Source organism: Pteronotus mesoamericanus, unplaced genomic scaffold (genome assembly GCF_021234165.1).
Source record: "Pteronotus mesoamericanus isolate MK-2021 breed Mesoamerican mustached bat unplaced genomic scaffold, CSHL_Meso_final contig_657, whole genome shotgun sequence".
NCBI lineage: Eukaryota > Metazoa > Chordata > Mammalia > Chiroptera > Mormoopidae > Pteronotus > Pteronotus mesoamericanus.
In genome coordinates this window covers 7,262,608-7,279,567 of record NW_026555229.1, presented here as the reverse complement: position 1 = coordinate 7,279,567, position 16,960 = coordinate 7,262,608, and the positions used below count along the sequence as shown (strand labels likewise).

General features: G+C 40.4%; 1 protein-coding gene across 1 annotated transcript in view; it reads left to right on the top strand.

Moving 5' to 3' along the window:
- CFAP43 (cilia and flagella associated protein 43) overlaps positions 1-16,960 on the top strand; it is an 84,604-nt gene that overhangs the window by 58,147 nt on the left and 9,497 nt on the right. The window contains exons 21-29 of the mRNA XM_054581751.1: positions 747-851; positions 2,033-2,149; positions 3,052-3,279; positions 4,678-4,884; positions 6,525-6,614; positions 6,907-6,987; positions 7,589-7,714; positions 11,821-11,940; positions 15,804-15,911. Coding sequence (XP_054437726.1) covers positions 747-851; positions 2,033-2,149; positions 3,052-3,279; positions 4,678-4,884; positions 6,525-6,614; positions 6,907-6,987; positions 7,589-7,714; positions 11,821-11,940; positions 15,804-15,911 — 1,182 coding nt within the window. The remainder of the gene's footprint in view (positions 1-746; positions 852-2,032; positions 2,150-3,051; positions 3,280-4,677; positions 4,885-6,524; positions 6,615-6,906; positions 6,988-7,588; positions 7,715-11,820; positions 11,941-15,803; positions 15,912-16,960) is intronic.

Genomic DNA, 16,960 nt, shown 5'->3' with positions numbered 1-16,960 from the left:
AGGATCCTAAGAAGTAAAGATTATTAGGTCAGTTTCATATCAGCTCTTTTGGCAAACTTTATTAAAATAAGAATACTTAATCACTTAAACATTAACTAATACGATTACTTAAAGCAGATATAAGTAATTGAGGTAACACATACATTTCTAAGCAGGAAAAGGTAAATTATGTGATCCCCAAGAGTAGTAGAGTTAAATAATAGAAGAATTAAATGCAATAAAGATCCCAAGACAGAGGTCACAGACTAGCACTTTAAAGATGCATTGACAAAAATTAAACCAACATTTAGATATCTGGCGGTTTCATAACATCACACATTTCTACTTTTCTAATAAAACAGGGAGGCTTGGCACAGTGGGCTCACTTCCCCACCCTGCACCAACTGGCAAGATTTCTGAGAACGTGAATGCGAGCTACCCAGCCCATCCCAGCTGTACGACTGTACGCATACCCACCTCGGCTCATGTGTGGGACCTGCCTGCCCTTAGAGGTGTCTGCACTGACACCTTTGTCCTCAAGGAAGGGAGTCCCAGGCTTCCCAGCTAAATTTCAGGAAAGATTCTCAAAGACAGGGAAGTGTTCCCACCAAAGTGCATCTCAGTGCAGAGAAGTACCATGTGTTGAAGAAAGAAGATCAGACTCCACCACTAAATGGGCAGACTAGTTAGTGAATTTACAAGTGAGATTTTTTTTTTAAGAGGCCACATTTTCATTTTTATTTTTCCCTTCATCTCTGTCCTTCAAGATAAGGAAAGATGTGGAGATGTATAACCTAGCCGAGAGTTATCTGACTGAACTTATTAAAGAAGAGTGCTGGAATTCAATGGCTGTGAAAGGCCGAGCTCTTAAGGTAACAGATACAACTCCTGATGGAAGGTACCGCGCCTTCACTTAGCCAGTGAGACTTTTATCAAAAGCTTCATGGCAGAGAATTTTTTAAAAACGATTTTAAGAAAGCCCTGGCTGGTGTGTTTCAGTGGATTGAGCACTGGCCTGCAAACCAAAGGGTCACCGGTTTGATTCCCAGTCAGGGCACATGCCTGGGTTGCAGGCCAGGTCCCCAGTTGGGGATGTGTGAGAGGCAACCACACATTGATATTTCTCTCCCTCTCTTTCTCCCTCCCTTCCCCTCTCTCTAAAAATAAATAAATACAATCTTAAAAAAATAATTTTAAGAAAATCTTCTCCCTTCTCTGCTCAGTCCCTGTGTACTTCCAAGCTAGCATCTCTTAAGATTTGGCTTAGCACCTCTTTCCTCTATAATACCACCTGCATCCAGGTCTTAATATCTGTCTATTTCAAAAGGCCACTCACCATCCACACAGATTGAAAACTAAACATAATATTCTTCACATTTCTACCTGTGCCTGCCTTCATGTTTTCTAAAGGATGTTTCTTCATGCTTTTTCACTGAAATTCCTCCCAACACTATTTCCCTCTTTGTGTAGGGTGACCAAAAGTCCCCGTTTGTACCTGTGGTCCTAGAATAACTATTAATAGCACCCTCTTTTAAATATTCCCCCTACCCCATTTGGTTAATAAAGTATATGGTCAGACTACATTTATGTGGTTGTATATTGCTCAAAATCAGAGTTTTCCAACAGTGGCATGTTTTGGGCTGCGTAATTCTTTGTTGCAGGGGCTGTCCAGTGGATTGTAGGATGTTTTGCAACAACTAGACCCCAGTTGCACCCAATAACCCTGTTAGTAAAAAATAAAAAATATCTCCAGACATTGCCAAACCTCCCTGAGGAGCTGGGATGGGGGTCGGGGGAAGGACAAGCAAAGTTACTCATAGTTGAGAACCGCTACTCGAGAAGTAAATTCTTCCCAAAAGCACAGTATTTTTATACAAAGTTTACATCAGTGCTAATGGAATACATTGTTTTATTTTAAAGACAGATTCCATTTTCAATTTTACTCATGCATGATAACCTATGAATTCATTTTAATCAGGGAAAACATCACTCATCCCATTCCAGATATATAACTTGTACTAAAAATGCACTTATTTTGTTTTTTTCCAACAAGGGCTTTCACATCCCCTACGTGGTTGAGAACTTCCCAATGAAAGAACGCACAGATGAAGAGCTGGAAGAAGTAAAAAGAATTTTGCAACACAAGAAGATTGAAACAGAGTGTCTTAAGGTAAAATTTTAAATGTATATGTGTCTATGTAGGTGGTGTGCTTTATTTCAAGGTCTCCTTCACACAGATTTGAGTTGGGATACAATTTGGGACAAGTGCAGATATTGTTTGTACCTATATTTTCATTGCTTGTTAATTTGTAGAACATATTCTAATGAATATAGGAACCAACCCCACACAGCCAAGAAGCCTATGTCTTATACAGCACTGGCTAGCCTTTAAGTGAGGATATACTTTTAAAAATGAGATTTGGGGTGTTCTTGTGCTACTCAGTTGTCTTCATCTACCTGTACTCTTTGTATCTTCTCTTATCTCTAGGGATTGTATTTTAAGCTAATTGACCAAAAATGAAGTAGTGTCTGTTTTGACAGAATTACACTTTTTCCTAAAGAAATAACAGCTTTTTAAAACACAGCAATCTCTCTCAAACCATGAAAAAAACACTGCCCCACTGGTGTAGTTTTGTTTTGGCCAAAACCTTGCATCCATTCTTTTTCTGAAACATAAAATGAAGGTATATTTAATTCTTCTTAACCTATACCCATCAGTCCTATGAGAACAAGTTTCTTTGTAAAATATGAAGAGAAGGGATATCTTTTTAATGCTTAAGCTCCAACAAAGACTCAAAATATTTACAAACAGTTGTCATCCTGACAGCAAAATACTAACAAGGACAATTTTTACCCGTTTGACTTGCCCACAGTTGGTCAGTTTCTAAAGCTTTAATCTCTTCTGCAGCAGCTTCAAGGTCTATTCATCACTTTGAATTCTGTTGTTGACAAGACATTTTATCACCTTAAAGTGACTGTTGAAATTATTAAGCTGTCACAAAATCACCATTTAGAGAATTCTTCTTATTGCATAAGAAGGTTATATTACATATAACCTTTTTCTGTATTTAGCTACGGAAGGAAATTGTAGAAGTTCAGTCTGGTATTACCTCGGTTAAAAAGCATCATGAAGAAGAAGATGAAGAGGAGGAAGAAGACACGGCAGTAAGAGATACCAGCTTGCCCAATTACCTGCTTGGCAGTCTGAGTACTGATTTTGGGGTATCTGTCTCTTTGTTGTCAAGCCAATTGGAACTTCATTCCAGAGAGGAGAAAATCAACCAAATTATATTACTGAAAGTGAGTAAATATTTTTCTTTATCCCTCAAAATCTCAAAAAATCCCCACGAGGTACCTTACAAAGGCTCAGATTGAAATCCCATGCCAATCAAATGATGTCTTTGTAGTGCACAGAGAAACATCCAGATGGCTAGCATCCATGTTCTGTAAGCAGAGCTTGTGTACAAGGGTTACTTTCATCCATTTGGATCGGGTTCTGTTATAACAGGTTTTCTAAAAAAACACCCTGCACTGGCTGACACCCCAAACAAATGATCCTTCTACTTGGATCTTCAGTAAGCTCAATGATAAAAGAAATCCTTGAGTGCCATTTTTTAGGAAACCCAGATGTCAGTTAGGACCTCCTCGTATGATGAAGATGTGATTGCTTGTCTATGCCCTTAACCAGGGAAATACAATTTCCTCTCTAAGATTCGTGTAACTTCTGGGGCTCAGGGGTAAAGGTGCAGTACCCTCAGGCTCCATGCTCCTACTCCTTACTTTCCACCACACAAGTCAGCCTCGGAACAAGTCTGTGGGTGCCTATGGAAGGTTTCTGACAACACAGTGACTACGACCCACCCATACGAATAGTTGAAATTTAACGTTGGTCATTCCTGACCCTGAACGCCCTGCAGCCACGCCTGCCATCTGAGTGCTGGCCTCTTGCCGTGTTACTCTACTCTCTTTTCCTCTTCTCCTTCAACCCCTGAAATTCCTCTGCGTGTCTACCAAGAACTGTTTAGTGTCTCTTTTGTTGCTCGACTTCTGCTGACCTGTGCCCTCAAGGTCTCACTTTTCTGCTGCTTTTCTAAGCCATTTTCCTACAAAAAGATCATTTCAGCCCAATTCTGGTGCCAGTAGTTAAGGTCATTTTCCCACCATGTTTTAATGGTTTCATCTTCAGTAGGACAGATACATAGGCTGAACTCTCCTCATAAAATAAAGGCTGCTTTGAATTGGCCCACTGTCCCCAGCCGAGGTGGGAACAATCCACTTAAACCCACTGCCACCTTAGTAATTAGGCAGCTTGTGGTCCCTTCCTACCTGAGAATAACCTGACTGGATATAGGAACAGTAGTGTGTGTGGCTGTGCCTGCCTGGTAGATTCTCCAAACAATCTCCGTAATCACCCACTGTTCATCACCCACGTTAGCATTTGTCAACACAACTGCACATTGACTTATAACTTACATTTTGGGTAGTAGGATATAGTATAGCAGTTGTTGCCTTAATCCTACCTATGGTGGGATGGCACTGTAGGTTACAGAACCAAGAAGTGAATTCAATATAAACAGTATTTTAGAAAGATTAATCTTCTGAAACTTGTAAAATGATTTTGGAGGGAACGTAAAACTGTGGGATCATGTTACCAGCAAAGATATGTGTTGTGTATTCAATAACATATTGCTATTTCAGGATATCATTTACAAAGTAAAAACGGTTTTCAATAGTGAGTTTGATGCTGCCTATAAACAAAAAGAGTTTGAAATTACACGTGTGAAAGAAAGAAATGTAAGAATTCAAGAAATTATTTTAGATCTGGAACTGGAAGAATCAGTCTGGCAACCAGAATTCGAGGACTGTGAGAAGCCAGAGAGAACCCTGGTTGTGGAAGACAGTGAGGTACTGGCAAGCAACTCCCTCGCCTCGTTTCTCATGCTGTTTCCCCAACCTCTTATTTATCCATCTTGTTTGCACTACTGGAAATCACTGTATTTGGTAGCGTCCTCAATTGCAAGTTGCAAAAACAGTTGACATAACCTCAGCAATAATGAGAATTTCTTTTGAGTCCCAAGGAGTGCAGGGAAGATTTGGACAGCAAGCCTAGGAAGAAGCAGGAACCTCAGACTGGAGCCTTGTGGGGTGTCTGGAAGTCATGCTTCACCTCTTAGCTAACTTCTCTCTGCATTTCAGCTTCCTCTAGCAGTGTCTACTTTCTATCTCCTACACTCAAGAAAGCAGCTGGTCTGAACTAGAATCTCTTAGTCCCAATTCTGGATCTACCTGGGAAGGGGCTCCTTGGCGTAGTTCTGGTCCAGGGCCTGTACACGGGGAGGTCGGGTCACATTGTGGGAGGGAGGCTGATGGAGCTCCAGTAATTACCCAGGTCATTAGGGCAGCCTGGGCTCCAGAGAAAGGGGCTTCCTTACAAGGTGTTTAGCACAGAGACTGGTACAAGAAAATGAATGCTTAAAGAAAACAATTAAAATATGACCATATTTCATTTCTAAAAAGTAAAAAATGCTACAGAATACTCAAAGAAAACCCCTTGCTCACATGAAACAAACTAGATTACTTAGGGGGGAAAAAAGCTAACAATGCTGCTTAAAAATAACAACACTTAATGTAGTCCTGATTAAAAGCCAGGCACTATTCAAAGTGTCCTAGATAGACTGGAGACTTAGACTAATTTATCATTGTAAGACCTTGTAAGATAGGAACCAATGTCACCTCCATTTTACAGAAGAGAAAACTAAGGCACAGAGGGGTTAAGCAGCTTGACCACAGTTACAAAGCTGGTAACAGAGTTGGGTCTGAACGTAATCATTATGCTTCAGACTACTTCCCCTTAACTTCCACACTCTGTTGTACTTGTGTAAGGAAGTCGTTTCTTCCAGAACCAGACTCTTGTCACAGGACCTGAGAGCCAAGGACCCCGCTCTGCTGCTCTCACCAAGGCCCTGCTCAGGCGGTCACTTGGCATGTGCATAATTAACCTCACCCACTTGCTTCCTCTCATAGGCTAATCCCTTCTACATTTAGGAGAGTGACCTTATACACTATTTTCTCCTTCTCCTGCTTAACCCCTGCAGTGGCTGTTCATTTCACTCTGGGGAACACCCACTAGTCCCTTTCTAACTGCCCACCCTGGGCCCCCTTCCCTCCGGCTACTCTCCCTGCCTTGCTCTGTTGTAGCCACACTTGCGTTCGCACAATTCCTTGAATGCCTCAGACTTTGACCTCTCAGACCTCCATCCTGCAGGATTTGGTTTAGATGACACTTCTTTGGATCCCTTTCCTTCCGATATAAATTAGGTCCCCCGTTATAATTTCTTTGGTGACACAGATGGATTTAGAGAGCAAATAGAGAAATACCAATCTATTTTTCCAGCTCTCTCATTTCAAAAATAAGTAACAAGTTGTAAAATCTGGATATACCCTTTCACCCCTTAATACCTTCTACCCTTCTCTTGGTGTGTGGAAGGGAAGTTTGGTTGAATTTTGTAAGAATAACAGCAGGAAACTTATACATTTTCTTTCAGATTTCAGCTCAAAAACATGTTAAACCATGGCAAAAGGCCAAAACAGAATTGATTATGACCCATAAAATGGAGCAGTGGCTTCTGTCACAGGTATGCAGTTTTGCTCAGCACCTAAAGCCCGCTTTCCTTTAGGGACACCTGTTCCTAATTTGGTTTAACAGTTTTGCCCTTGAACTCCACTGCAGAATCACAGCGACACATGTGTCACGAGTGGAGGTCGCTGGATCCCAGTGGCCTCTTTCCCCGCTCCCCTCCAGGCCCCTGTGCACCCTCCCCGATCCTAGATGCAGCCACTCTAACGCTGAGTGGGAGGCCGCCCACGGTGCCACGGGAGCGCCCACTTCTGAGCCAGCTGCCCTCACTGACCCTGGCTTTCCCCCAGGCCTCCGACACCAGACACCGAGCCCTGATGGACATGATGGGAGGAGTCCTGGAAGTCAAGAAGGAAGACATTCTAAGAATGGTGAGATTCCCAGACAGCCTTATGGAAGGTGGAATGGGAGGAAGAGAACTACTTTAATTTGACCATCTTTGCCTATGTGAACCCGAGTCTCAGAAATTCTACAGCAACAAATACACAACCTCCAGTACCTTATAAACATACCACATAAGGCAAATAAGAAATTGGAAACCTCAGACTTGCCTTCCAGTCTGACAGAAAGCAAACAAAAACAAGCAACCACGGTGGTTTGGGGCTCTACCGAAAGCAGGGATAACGCTGCACCTGTTATTCTCCTGAGAAACATTCCCTTTGATACCTGACATAGGTGTCCCTGGAGCTCAGACGTAGTTCTAGCTATGAAGATATCAACACAAACCTGCGAACCTGTCACCAAGTCTGGGTACATCCCAAACTGCCCAACTTCACTTAAGTTACAGAATAACAGTTGTTCCATTTTCTCTTACATTTTGATCAAAGTGTCAGGTCATTGTCTTGCCAAAGTGAAGAACTACACCATGCTAAAGGGCTCTTTTTTTTTTAACTGTGATGATAGCACTGAGCTTTTATTGTACTACTGCATGTAGGCTTGAGCTACAATATATGCTTTGCTTTATATCTGCAGGTGATTCCTCAGCCTGCTTTCATGGCGAAACCTGATGCTCTGTGGACTGAAGAGGAAAGGAAACAATTCAAAGAGTATGAGAAAAAAGTCAAGGAGTTAAATGAAGAAAGAGATAAGTATAGAAAGGTCAGAAGAGCAGGGAATTAATATATCCTATGATATCAAGGTTTTTTTTCCAGTATACTTTCAAATTAAGTGTTCTTGATTTTCTCATCATCTTTAGTAGTTTAAGGATAATATTTCAAGTGAAATTTTCCAGAAGAATTTGGGGAAGTGAGTGGAGATAAAGTTAAAAAGTTAGAAAAATTTTTTAAAGAAAGAATGTATTTCAATGTTTTCAAAGTTCTTATTGATATCAGCATTTCCCACATTGTTACAATTCATTTGGTTCTCATTCTGCAAGTGTTTAACGAACACCTGTTACAGTATGTTCAAGGCACTGCTCTGTGTCATCTACATCTACTTGAGTTTAGTAATACTCTTACTTAATTTGTTCTCAGCCTCAAGGAAAGGACTCAAGAGAAGAATAACACAATCAGTGCAGCCCTAATTTGTGCAGTTCTAATCTGAGATTTTTGCAAAGCAGTTCTCCTACTTTTATCCTCTTTCATCACAAAGAAACATTCCCACATTACAATCGCTTAAAATTATAATGGAGATATAAAAGCTGATGGTATACAACCAAATAAATGATGTTTATTCCTCTGCGAAGAAAGTAAAGTCCTAATGTCATTTGAGGCAGGGCAGTTGTCAGCTTTATAGTGGCTGTATCTCATGAACAATTTATTTTAACCTATTGTTAACCTGTCCTGTTTTTATTCACTGCCATTCTCTAGCAGTGTCCTTGCATTTTATCCTAAGATAATACTTACTTGAAAGCGAAAATGAATAGTTGTGAATAAAGTAAAGATTTCAAGGAGCGAGGGAATATAAATAAGGGGTGGCATTTACTCCATGGTCTTGCACTACACGACAGTGCACTGCCTGCGTCCTTGCCTCTCTGTTCCTCGGTCGCTCTCGCCTGGGAAAGCCGGCCTTGTTTGAGCCCAGTAGGTGGCCTTCCCAGCACATGCACCTGCAGTGGATAAAGAAAAAAAATACTGACCAATTTCCCTCTAATAGCCTCAATTTAATTTGTTTTCCTATTTTTTCTTTGGTTATTTTTGTGTTTTTATTGAATTTATTGGGGTGACACTAGTTCATAAAATTATGCAGGTTTCGGGTGCACGATTCCACAAAACATCGTCTGCACACTGTACTGTGCGTTCACCACCAAGTCCCCTTCTGTCGCCAGTCGCCCTCCCCGTACCCTCCCCCACCTCCCTTTAACCTTTATTCGGTCCTGAGAGCTGCCCAGAGATGCTCTTCCGTTTCCCGGCTAGCTTAGTCCACAGCGCCTTGGGGGCCTTGTTAAAAAGGCAGCTTTGGATTCCGTCATTCTGAGGAGAGGGAAGCATCCTCAGAGTGCTAACAAGCAACCAGGTGGTGCCACTGCTGCTAGCGCGCGGACTACACTCTGGGTAGCTAGGTCCTAGAGGATCATTTCGCACGTTCTCTGTCCTTGAACTTCCGACACCAAACCCCCTGTAACTTTATTTTCTGCTTCTCTTGGAGAAGAAAAGCAACTAGGAGATTTTCCATACTCTTCTACAACTACAACATCTGGCACCCTGAACTGAATCCATAGAATCTCCCTGCCTTGCTGTTTCTCATCGAAGAAGTGGCCATGTATCCGCGCAAGCCTGGTCGTCCCCCTGAGCACTGGTACCATCCCATCTCACCCACTCAGCATTGTTACTCCAGCAATTTGCTCCCTTTTACTGTATTGTCAGTTTTTCCCTTCCCACTGGTTTTCCCCACAAACATAAACACATGCTGTGATCTTTTACATTGTATACATCTCTCATATTATACAAAAGAAAAAGAAAAAGAACACCGTGGAAGGGGACTCTGGAGTTCTTTCTACTAGTCTTGTTACTTTTATGTTAGTCTGACATTATTTCAAAATAAAAAAACTCCCTTAGTCCCACTTTCCTCTCAATCCACTACTCAGTGTCTCCTCTAACTCTCTCTTTTTCTCTTGCTGCTTTTAAGATCCTCTCCTTATCTTTAATCTTGGGAAAGGTAATTATGATGTGCTTCTGTGTGTGCTTCCTTGGGTCCAATTTCTTTGGGACTCTCTGAGCTTCCTGGATCTCCTGGAAGTCTATTTCCTTGGCCAGAGTGGGGAAGTTCTCCTTCATTATTTTGTCAAATAAGTTTTCAATTTCTTGCTCTTCCTCTTCTCCTTCTGGCACCCCTGTGATTCAGATGTTGGAATGTTTAAAGTTGTCCCAGAGGTTCCTAAGCCTCTGCTCATTTATTTGAATTCTTGTTTCTTCATTCTGTTCTGGTTGCATGTGTATCTCTTCCTTCTGCTCCCAGTTGTTGATTTGAGTCCCAGTTTCCTTCCCTTTACTGTTGGTTCTCTCTATGTTTTTCTTTCTTTCACTTTGCATAGCCTTCACTTTTTCCTCCATTTTGTGACCATACTCACCCATTTCTGTGAGCATCCTGATTACCAGTGTTTTGAACCATTGCTCTTGATAGGCTGGATATCTGTTCAACGCTTGGTTCTATTTATGGAGCTTTGATCTGTTCTTTCATTTGGGCCATATTTCTCTGTTTCAGCACCCCTGTTAAGTTGGAAGGGGCAGAGCCTTAGGTATTCTCCAGGGTGGAGCAACCCAGGTCTCTCTGTTTTGACTCTGTATGTGGGGGAGGGGTCCAAGAGGGAATAATGCCACTTGCTTGGCTCTCATTGGCCTTCAGTCACTTCCCCCGCTACCCACAAGCAAATTGGGCCCTTCTAGTGCTGATTCCCGGGTGGGTGGGTTTGTGTACAGTCTAGGACCCTGAGGGTCTCTCCAACAAACTCTCCTGTGAGTCTGGGAGTTTCTCCCGCTGCCCCATCCCCCATGGGTTTTTACAGCCAGAGGTTTTGAGGCTTTCTTTTCCCGCACTGGAACCCTGGATCGTGTGGTCTATGTCGCTCCCCAGCTGTTCCTCCCAGTTTATCCACAAGCAAATGTGGGACCACCCGGTCCTCCAGCTGCCACCTTGCTACGTGTCCTCACTGCCCTGGCTGCCCCTCTCTGCTCCTCCTACTAATCTGGATGAATGTTTCTTCTTTAATTCTCTGGTTGTCAGACTTCCATACATTTTGATTTTCTGGCAGTTCTGGTTATTTTTTGTTTTTAAATTTGTTGTTGTCCTTCTTTTGGTTGTGCGAGGAGGCAAAGTGTATCTACCTACGCCTCCATCTTGGCTGGAAGTTCCTCCAGAAACAGTCTGGGTTCACTCCAATTTCTCTGTCCTCAATCTTTAAAGGGGGGCGTGGAGAATGAAGAAGGGGAGGGGAATAGACATTGAGCAAGTGATAAAGCAAATGAGGCAGAGTATTAACTGATTAAATTGATTAAAAGTATATGAGAATTATTTGTATTATTCCTGTAACTTTTCTGTAAATTTGAAGTCATATCAAAACTTAAAAGTTACAAAAATTTTAAAGATAAAAATTGTAACTATGTCTAGAATTGATCTGCAGATGTTGTTTTCTTTAAAAATATAAATTTATAGCTTTTCACTTACCAGTGTGTGCTTAGGCCTATATTCTGGTAGAATTTTTTAAAGAGCAGGTGGAACTTTTTTTCCCCTGATGTAGAACTGCTTGGAAGGACAAAGCATACAAAAACAAAAACAAAAACAGAGTGTATATGTGTGTGTGTGTGTGTGTGTGTGTGTGTGTGTGTGTTTATAAAATACTTATTTCCTTAAAAATCTAAAAGATTCCACAAAGATGTATTTACAGCTTTTAGAAAAATCAAGATTTTTTTTCCCCAGGCCTGATTTTGTGCCTGGAAATTTCTGTTCTATATAAAGTCAAGATTTTCTGGAAAGATTTGCTGCAATTTGTTTTACTAAGCTTACTGCCACCTGCATCATTAGTAATGATCAGTGATTTTACCTTTTTTTTTTTTAGTGTAATCTTTTTTAAGCAAAAGTCTATATTTATTTAACAATGTATTAAACAAATCCAGGTGGAACACCTCTGATTGAAGGGGGCCGGAGGACCCAGAACACCTCACAGGATCTGCCCACCACCTGCCCTTCCCTTGTGGTAAAATGTGAACACCACTTCCTAGGAGCATTTGATATTCCTAAATGTTAACTTGCTGTTGACTTACTTTTAGTCCTTAGAAGCAGAATTGAAGAAACTTCAAAACTCAATTCAAGAAAGCACACAAAGTTTTGATGAACATTTGAAAAGGCTTTTTGAAAGGAGAGTGAAAGCAGAGATGGTTGTTAACCAGGTAAATAAAAGTTTCCTTATATAACTTTCTTTTTTAAGGAGCTTCCAGGACCTCTCTGTGCTCTTGGGGTAAAGACCAGCACCCTTTCCGGCACCAAGGTCCTGCAGGCTCTGGGCCTGCTTCCCGCTCTGGCCTCACCTGTGCCACCCTCCCAGTCACCTGCCACACTTTCTCTGGTGTCTGGAGCACACCAGTTTGTCCTTTCTCCCAACTCTGCTAGTGATATGCTCTGCCAACGTCTTCACCTCCTGGCCTAGATCTATTCATCTGTCAGATCTCAGCTTAAAAGCTAATTCCTCCAGCTAGGTTAGCTCTTCCTATTACATACTTTGTTCTTTTGCTTTCTATTACTTATTATACAACTGAATTTTAATTTATGTGAGATTACTTTGTAATACTCCCAAGACTATAAGTTCTATGAGGGTAGGGACTGAGTCCTTCTTGTTCATCCCTGTATCTCCAGCAACTAACAAAAGGCTGGGCTCATCTATATGCTAAATGAGTGAATAAGCCACATATCCAAAAGATAAGATGAAAACTATGGCTTAATTTGATTCATCAGTAACAATATCAATGAAATGCACAGCAACTAGAAGCAAGAAGATGAAGGAGTGAGACCTTTAAAATCTGACAGAAACTTATTCCTAACATTGGATTTTATACCTTGCCAAACTATCAGTTGAGTGTAAGAGAAGAAGCAGATTTAGAGAAATGCAAAACTGGTACAGTTTACATTAAAAAGGCAGAATGAATACTTGATGCTTTCTCTTTATCAATTTTTCAAAAAGATTTTATTTATTTATTTTTAGAGAGAGGGGAAGGGAGAGAGGGAGGGAGGGAGGGAGGGAGGAAGAGAGGGAGAGTAACATCGATGTGCAAAAGATACATCGATCGGTTGCCTCTTGCATGCCCTCAACCAGGGACCTGGCGCTCAAAACCAGGCACGTGCCCTGACTGGGAACTGAACTTGTGACCTTTTGGTTCCCAAGCTGGCAGCCAATCCACTGAGCCACACCAGCCAGGGCTCTTTATCAATTTTTAGGTAATAAATTGGTTGTTATCCTTTGAAAGTGGACAATTAGCAATTTTTCTTTTTCAAAAATCACAAATTCATAAGTTTAAACAAATTTTATGGGTTTCAGTTAATTGCAATTATTGTCATTGTTGAATTATATATTGTTCCATCTAGGGGAGCTTTTATTTTATTTTAATGTTTATTTATTAATTTTAAAGACAGAGAGAGAAAGAGAGAGAGAAATTTGTTGTTACACTTATTTGTGCATTCATCAGTTGATTTTTGTATGTGCCCTGACTGGGGATCAAACTCACAACCTTGGTGTATCGGAATGATACTCTAACAAACTGAGCTACCTGGCTGGGGCTATTTAGGGGAGCTTTTAAAGTTGTCTCCTGAGTCTTTTTGATGTTACCTAGTAGTACTTATAATCTTGTATGAAAGATATTCTAAGCATATCTTTTAAAAATAACAGCTTTTTCAAGACGTGTTTCCCAATCAATACAATTCGCTTATTTAAAGTGTATAAAATAGTTTTTCATATATTCACAGAGTTGTACAACCATCACCACAATCAATTTTAGAATATTTCATCACTCTGAAAAGAAATCCTATAGTAGTCATTTCCCATTTCTTTCCACACCCCACGCCCCAGAGACCTCCCTGCCTCAGCGCCAAGGCAACCACTAATTAACTTTCTGTCTCTATGGATTTGCCTATTCTGGACATTCCATATAAATTGAATTATTCAATATGCGGCTTTGAGTGTCTAGTTTCTTTCACTTAGCATGTTTTCAGGGTTTATCCATGTGGTAGCATGTACTATTTTTATTGCCAAATAACATTCTATTACATGGCTAAACCGTATTTTATTTATCCATTCATAATTGTTGGGCAATTAGATTCTTTTTACTTTTTTGGCCATGACTAATGCTACTCTTATGACTAACACTGTGGTATTCACTTCTGAGCTTCCCCCACCTAACTACCATATACATACACTCCCTTCCTGCCGGGCCAGTCATGCTGTTCTATCTACAGCCATGACTGCTGAGGAGCGATCCTCTCCCATGTCTACAGGTCCTGCAGGGTCCTGGTAACGGTTTCCTTCCCTTGCCTCCTTAGCTCTAGAGATGATACTGGTTCCCAGTTGTTTCTAGTCTCTGAGTGTTTCACCATTCCTTGCTGTTTCCCTTAACCCTGTCTAAACCTCAGTAAAGAATCCTTGCATTCAACTTTCTTAAAGGAAATCCTTTTGGTATATCATTTTGGTAGGATGGTGAGGATACAGACATCTTTCTAAAGGTTCCTTTAACTACTTTCATCTTCTTTTGGTTGGTCCCTGTGCTTTGGTGAGGCACATCTTCCAATTGCTCCCTGAGAATAGGTGCATATAAAGGTCCCAGAGCCTGCAGGACCTTTCTCTCTCTCTCTCTGTCTTTAAAATCAATAAATAAACATTAAAATAAAATAAAAGCTCCCCTAGATGGAACAATATGTAATTCAACAATGACAATAATTGCAATTAACTGAAACCCATAAAATTTGTTTAAACTTATGAATTTGTGATTTTTGAAAAAGAAAAATTGCTAATTGTCCACTTTCAAAGGATAACAACCAATTTATTACCTAAAAATTGATAAAGAGCCCTGGCTGGTGTGGCTCAGTGGATTGACTGCCGGCCTGGGAACCAAAGGGTCACAAGTTCAGTTCCCAGTCAGGGCACATGCCTGGTTTTGAGGGCCAGGTCCCTGGTTGAGGGCATGCAAGAGGCAACCGATCGATGTATCTTTTGCACATCGATGTTACTCTCCCTCTCTTCCTCCCTCCCTCCCTCCCTCCCTCTCTCCCTTCCCCTCTCTCTAAAAATAAGTAAATAAAATCTTTTTGAAAAATTGATAAAGAGAAAGCATCAAGTATTCATTCTGCCTTTTTAATGTAAACCGTACCAGTAGATAATGAAAAAAAGTAGATAAGGAGAAACATCTCTTTATAAAATAATTTCAATTAGTAAACAAAAACGGAATAAGAGAAATAGACTATTAACACTTTGCAACTCTGAATGGATTATGGACCTGGGCATTGAGCATTTATAGCTGCTAACCTCATAAAAATAAAGACAACCTAATACTGTGTGTCTCCTAATCAAAGAACACAATATCACCTACTGTCTTGCAATAGGACCAAACATGGGTCTCAGTAGACCTCTGATCCAGCTGCCAATTTTCAGGAAATACGGGATAAAGGACCTAATAAATTCACTATAAATATGCAATTAGTAAAACCCAGACTTGGTGAAACTACAAATAACCACAACTAAATGTGAGGAAAAGAAAGGGATAGAAGGGAACCTGTGGGGTATAAGAGACTTTAAAAATGTGACAATTTTTTAAATGGACAAGGTATACTATAGTGATTGAAGATGCAAACTTAGGTATTAAAGAACTATAAGGAAACACAAAAATAGTGACTACTGTAAGTTGGGACAGTGGTTATTTGAATTAAGATTATGATGGGGACACATGGAAGGGGCTTTGGGCAGCAGCAAAGTTCTATTTCTTGAACTGGGTGGTGACTGCAAGGATGTTTGCCTTTATAATAACTTGTTAAACCCCACATTTGTCCTAAATATTTTTCTGTATGTATGTTTTATCTTACAATGAAAAGATGAAAGTGCAAAACTGAGTAGTTGTTGTTGCAGTTTATATTCTCATTTTCTTAAAAAGGATTTCTCTTACTTGTGTGTCATAAACTTGCTTTGTAAGTGCCAAGTCTCTGACCCTCAGGACAAAATCCTTTCTTGGATAGGAGTATTGATCATACTTCCCCCTTTTAAATATTTCTACAGGAGGAATTGAAAATAAATAACCTTGTTTTTTCTTTACTGTTGGATGAAGAAATAAGCTCCAGAGAAACATTCCTAAACAACTATCTTAAAAGGAAACAGGGGGAGAAAGTAAGTATAGTATCTGATATCCAAGTACAGCATTTTTTGATAGACTTGTCCTTGTTAACAAGAGTACACACACCTAGACGCTTCCTTCGTTTCCATGTTCCTAACTCCACTGTGTGCATTCCATGGCTCCCTCTCTGAGACTTTGCTCCAGGGTCTGGTGAGAGCATGCACTCCGATAGCAAAGTTAGACAATTCCTCATTTGCAATCATTTAGTCAAAAGAAACATATGCTTTTTAATATGACACACATGGTTACATGTAACTTCATGGTTGAAAATACCTGCTTTTAACCACTGACTGGCTATGGGACAAACCTTGGGCAAGATGGATAGCCTTTTAGGCTATTTGCAAGCTCTTCAGTAGGGAATGTTGTCTGGACCATTTGGCACCCTAGGTTTTAATAATCACGTAAGCAGTGGATTATGTTAAAAGAATAAAAAGCTATCTAATAAATAGAAACACAAATAGATATGTTTCACTGAAGAGACAAAGAAAAGCTTGCCGCATTTTTAAAATATGTCAGCTTATATTGGTAATGTTAATAAAAGACATTTATGAATGAATGATTTCAAGTGTCATATGTAACATTCCTACTTACTTTTTGCTAAGAGTCTTTTAAGCAGCATATGCAAAACACTTTCTAAATACAGCCCTACTCATAACAACCTACAGGGCTTTGGAGCTCCTTCACAGACGTGGAGACCGCCTCAGAGAGACTGGCAACATATCTAAGTCACCCCGTAGTATGCAGTATAGGAGGAACTGGAACTGTGGAAACAAAGAAGAGCACTCAAATGAGAATGAGTGGACTACATATTCAGAGCTTTGTACAGAAAAGGAATCAGCCACCATCATTTGTTTTTGGCAGACACTCAAAGGCAGGCAGAGGGATGGGAAAGCGTTATAATGAATAAAAGAGAGACCTTCTGACCTGAAGTTTTTGGCATGAGGAATCTCGGGGCAAATTAATTAGAAATCTGACAAAATATGTAATTAGTTTGGGGAGTATATTGACTTTCTCTGGTTAGTTCTAAATGTGGAAATTGTGG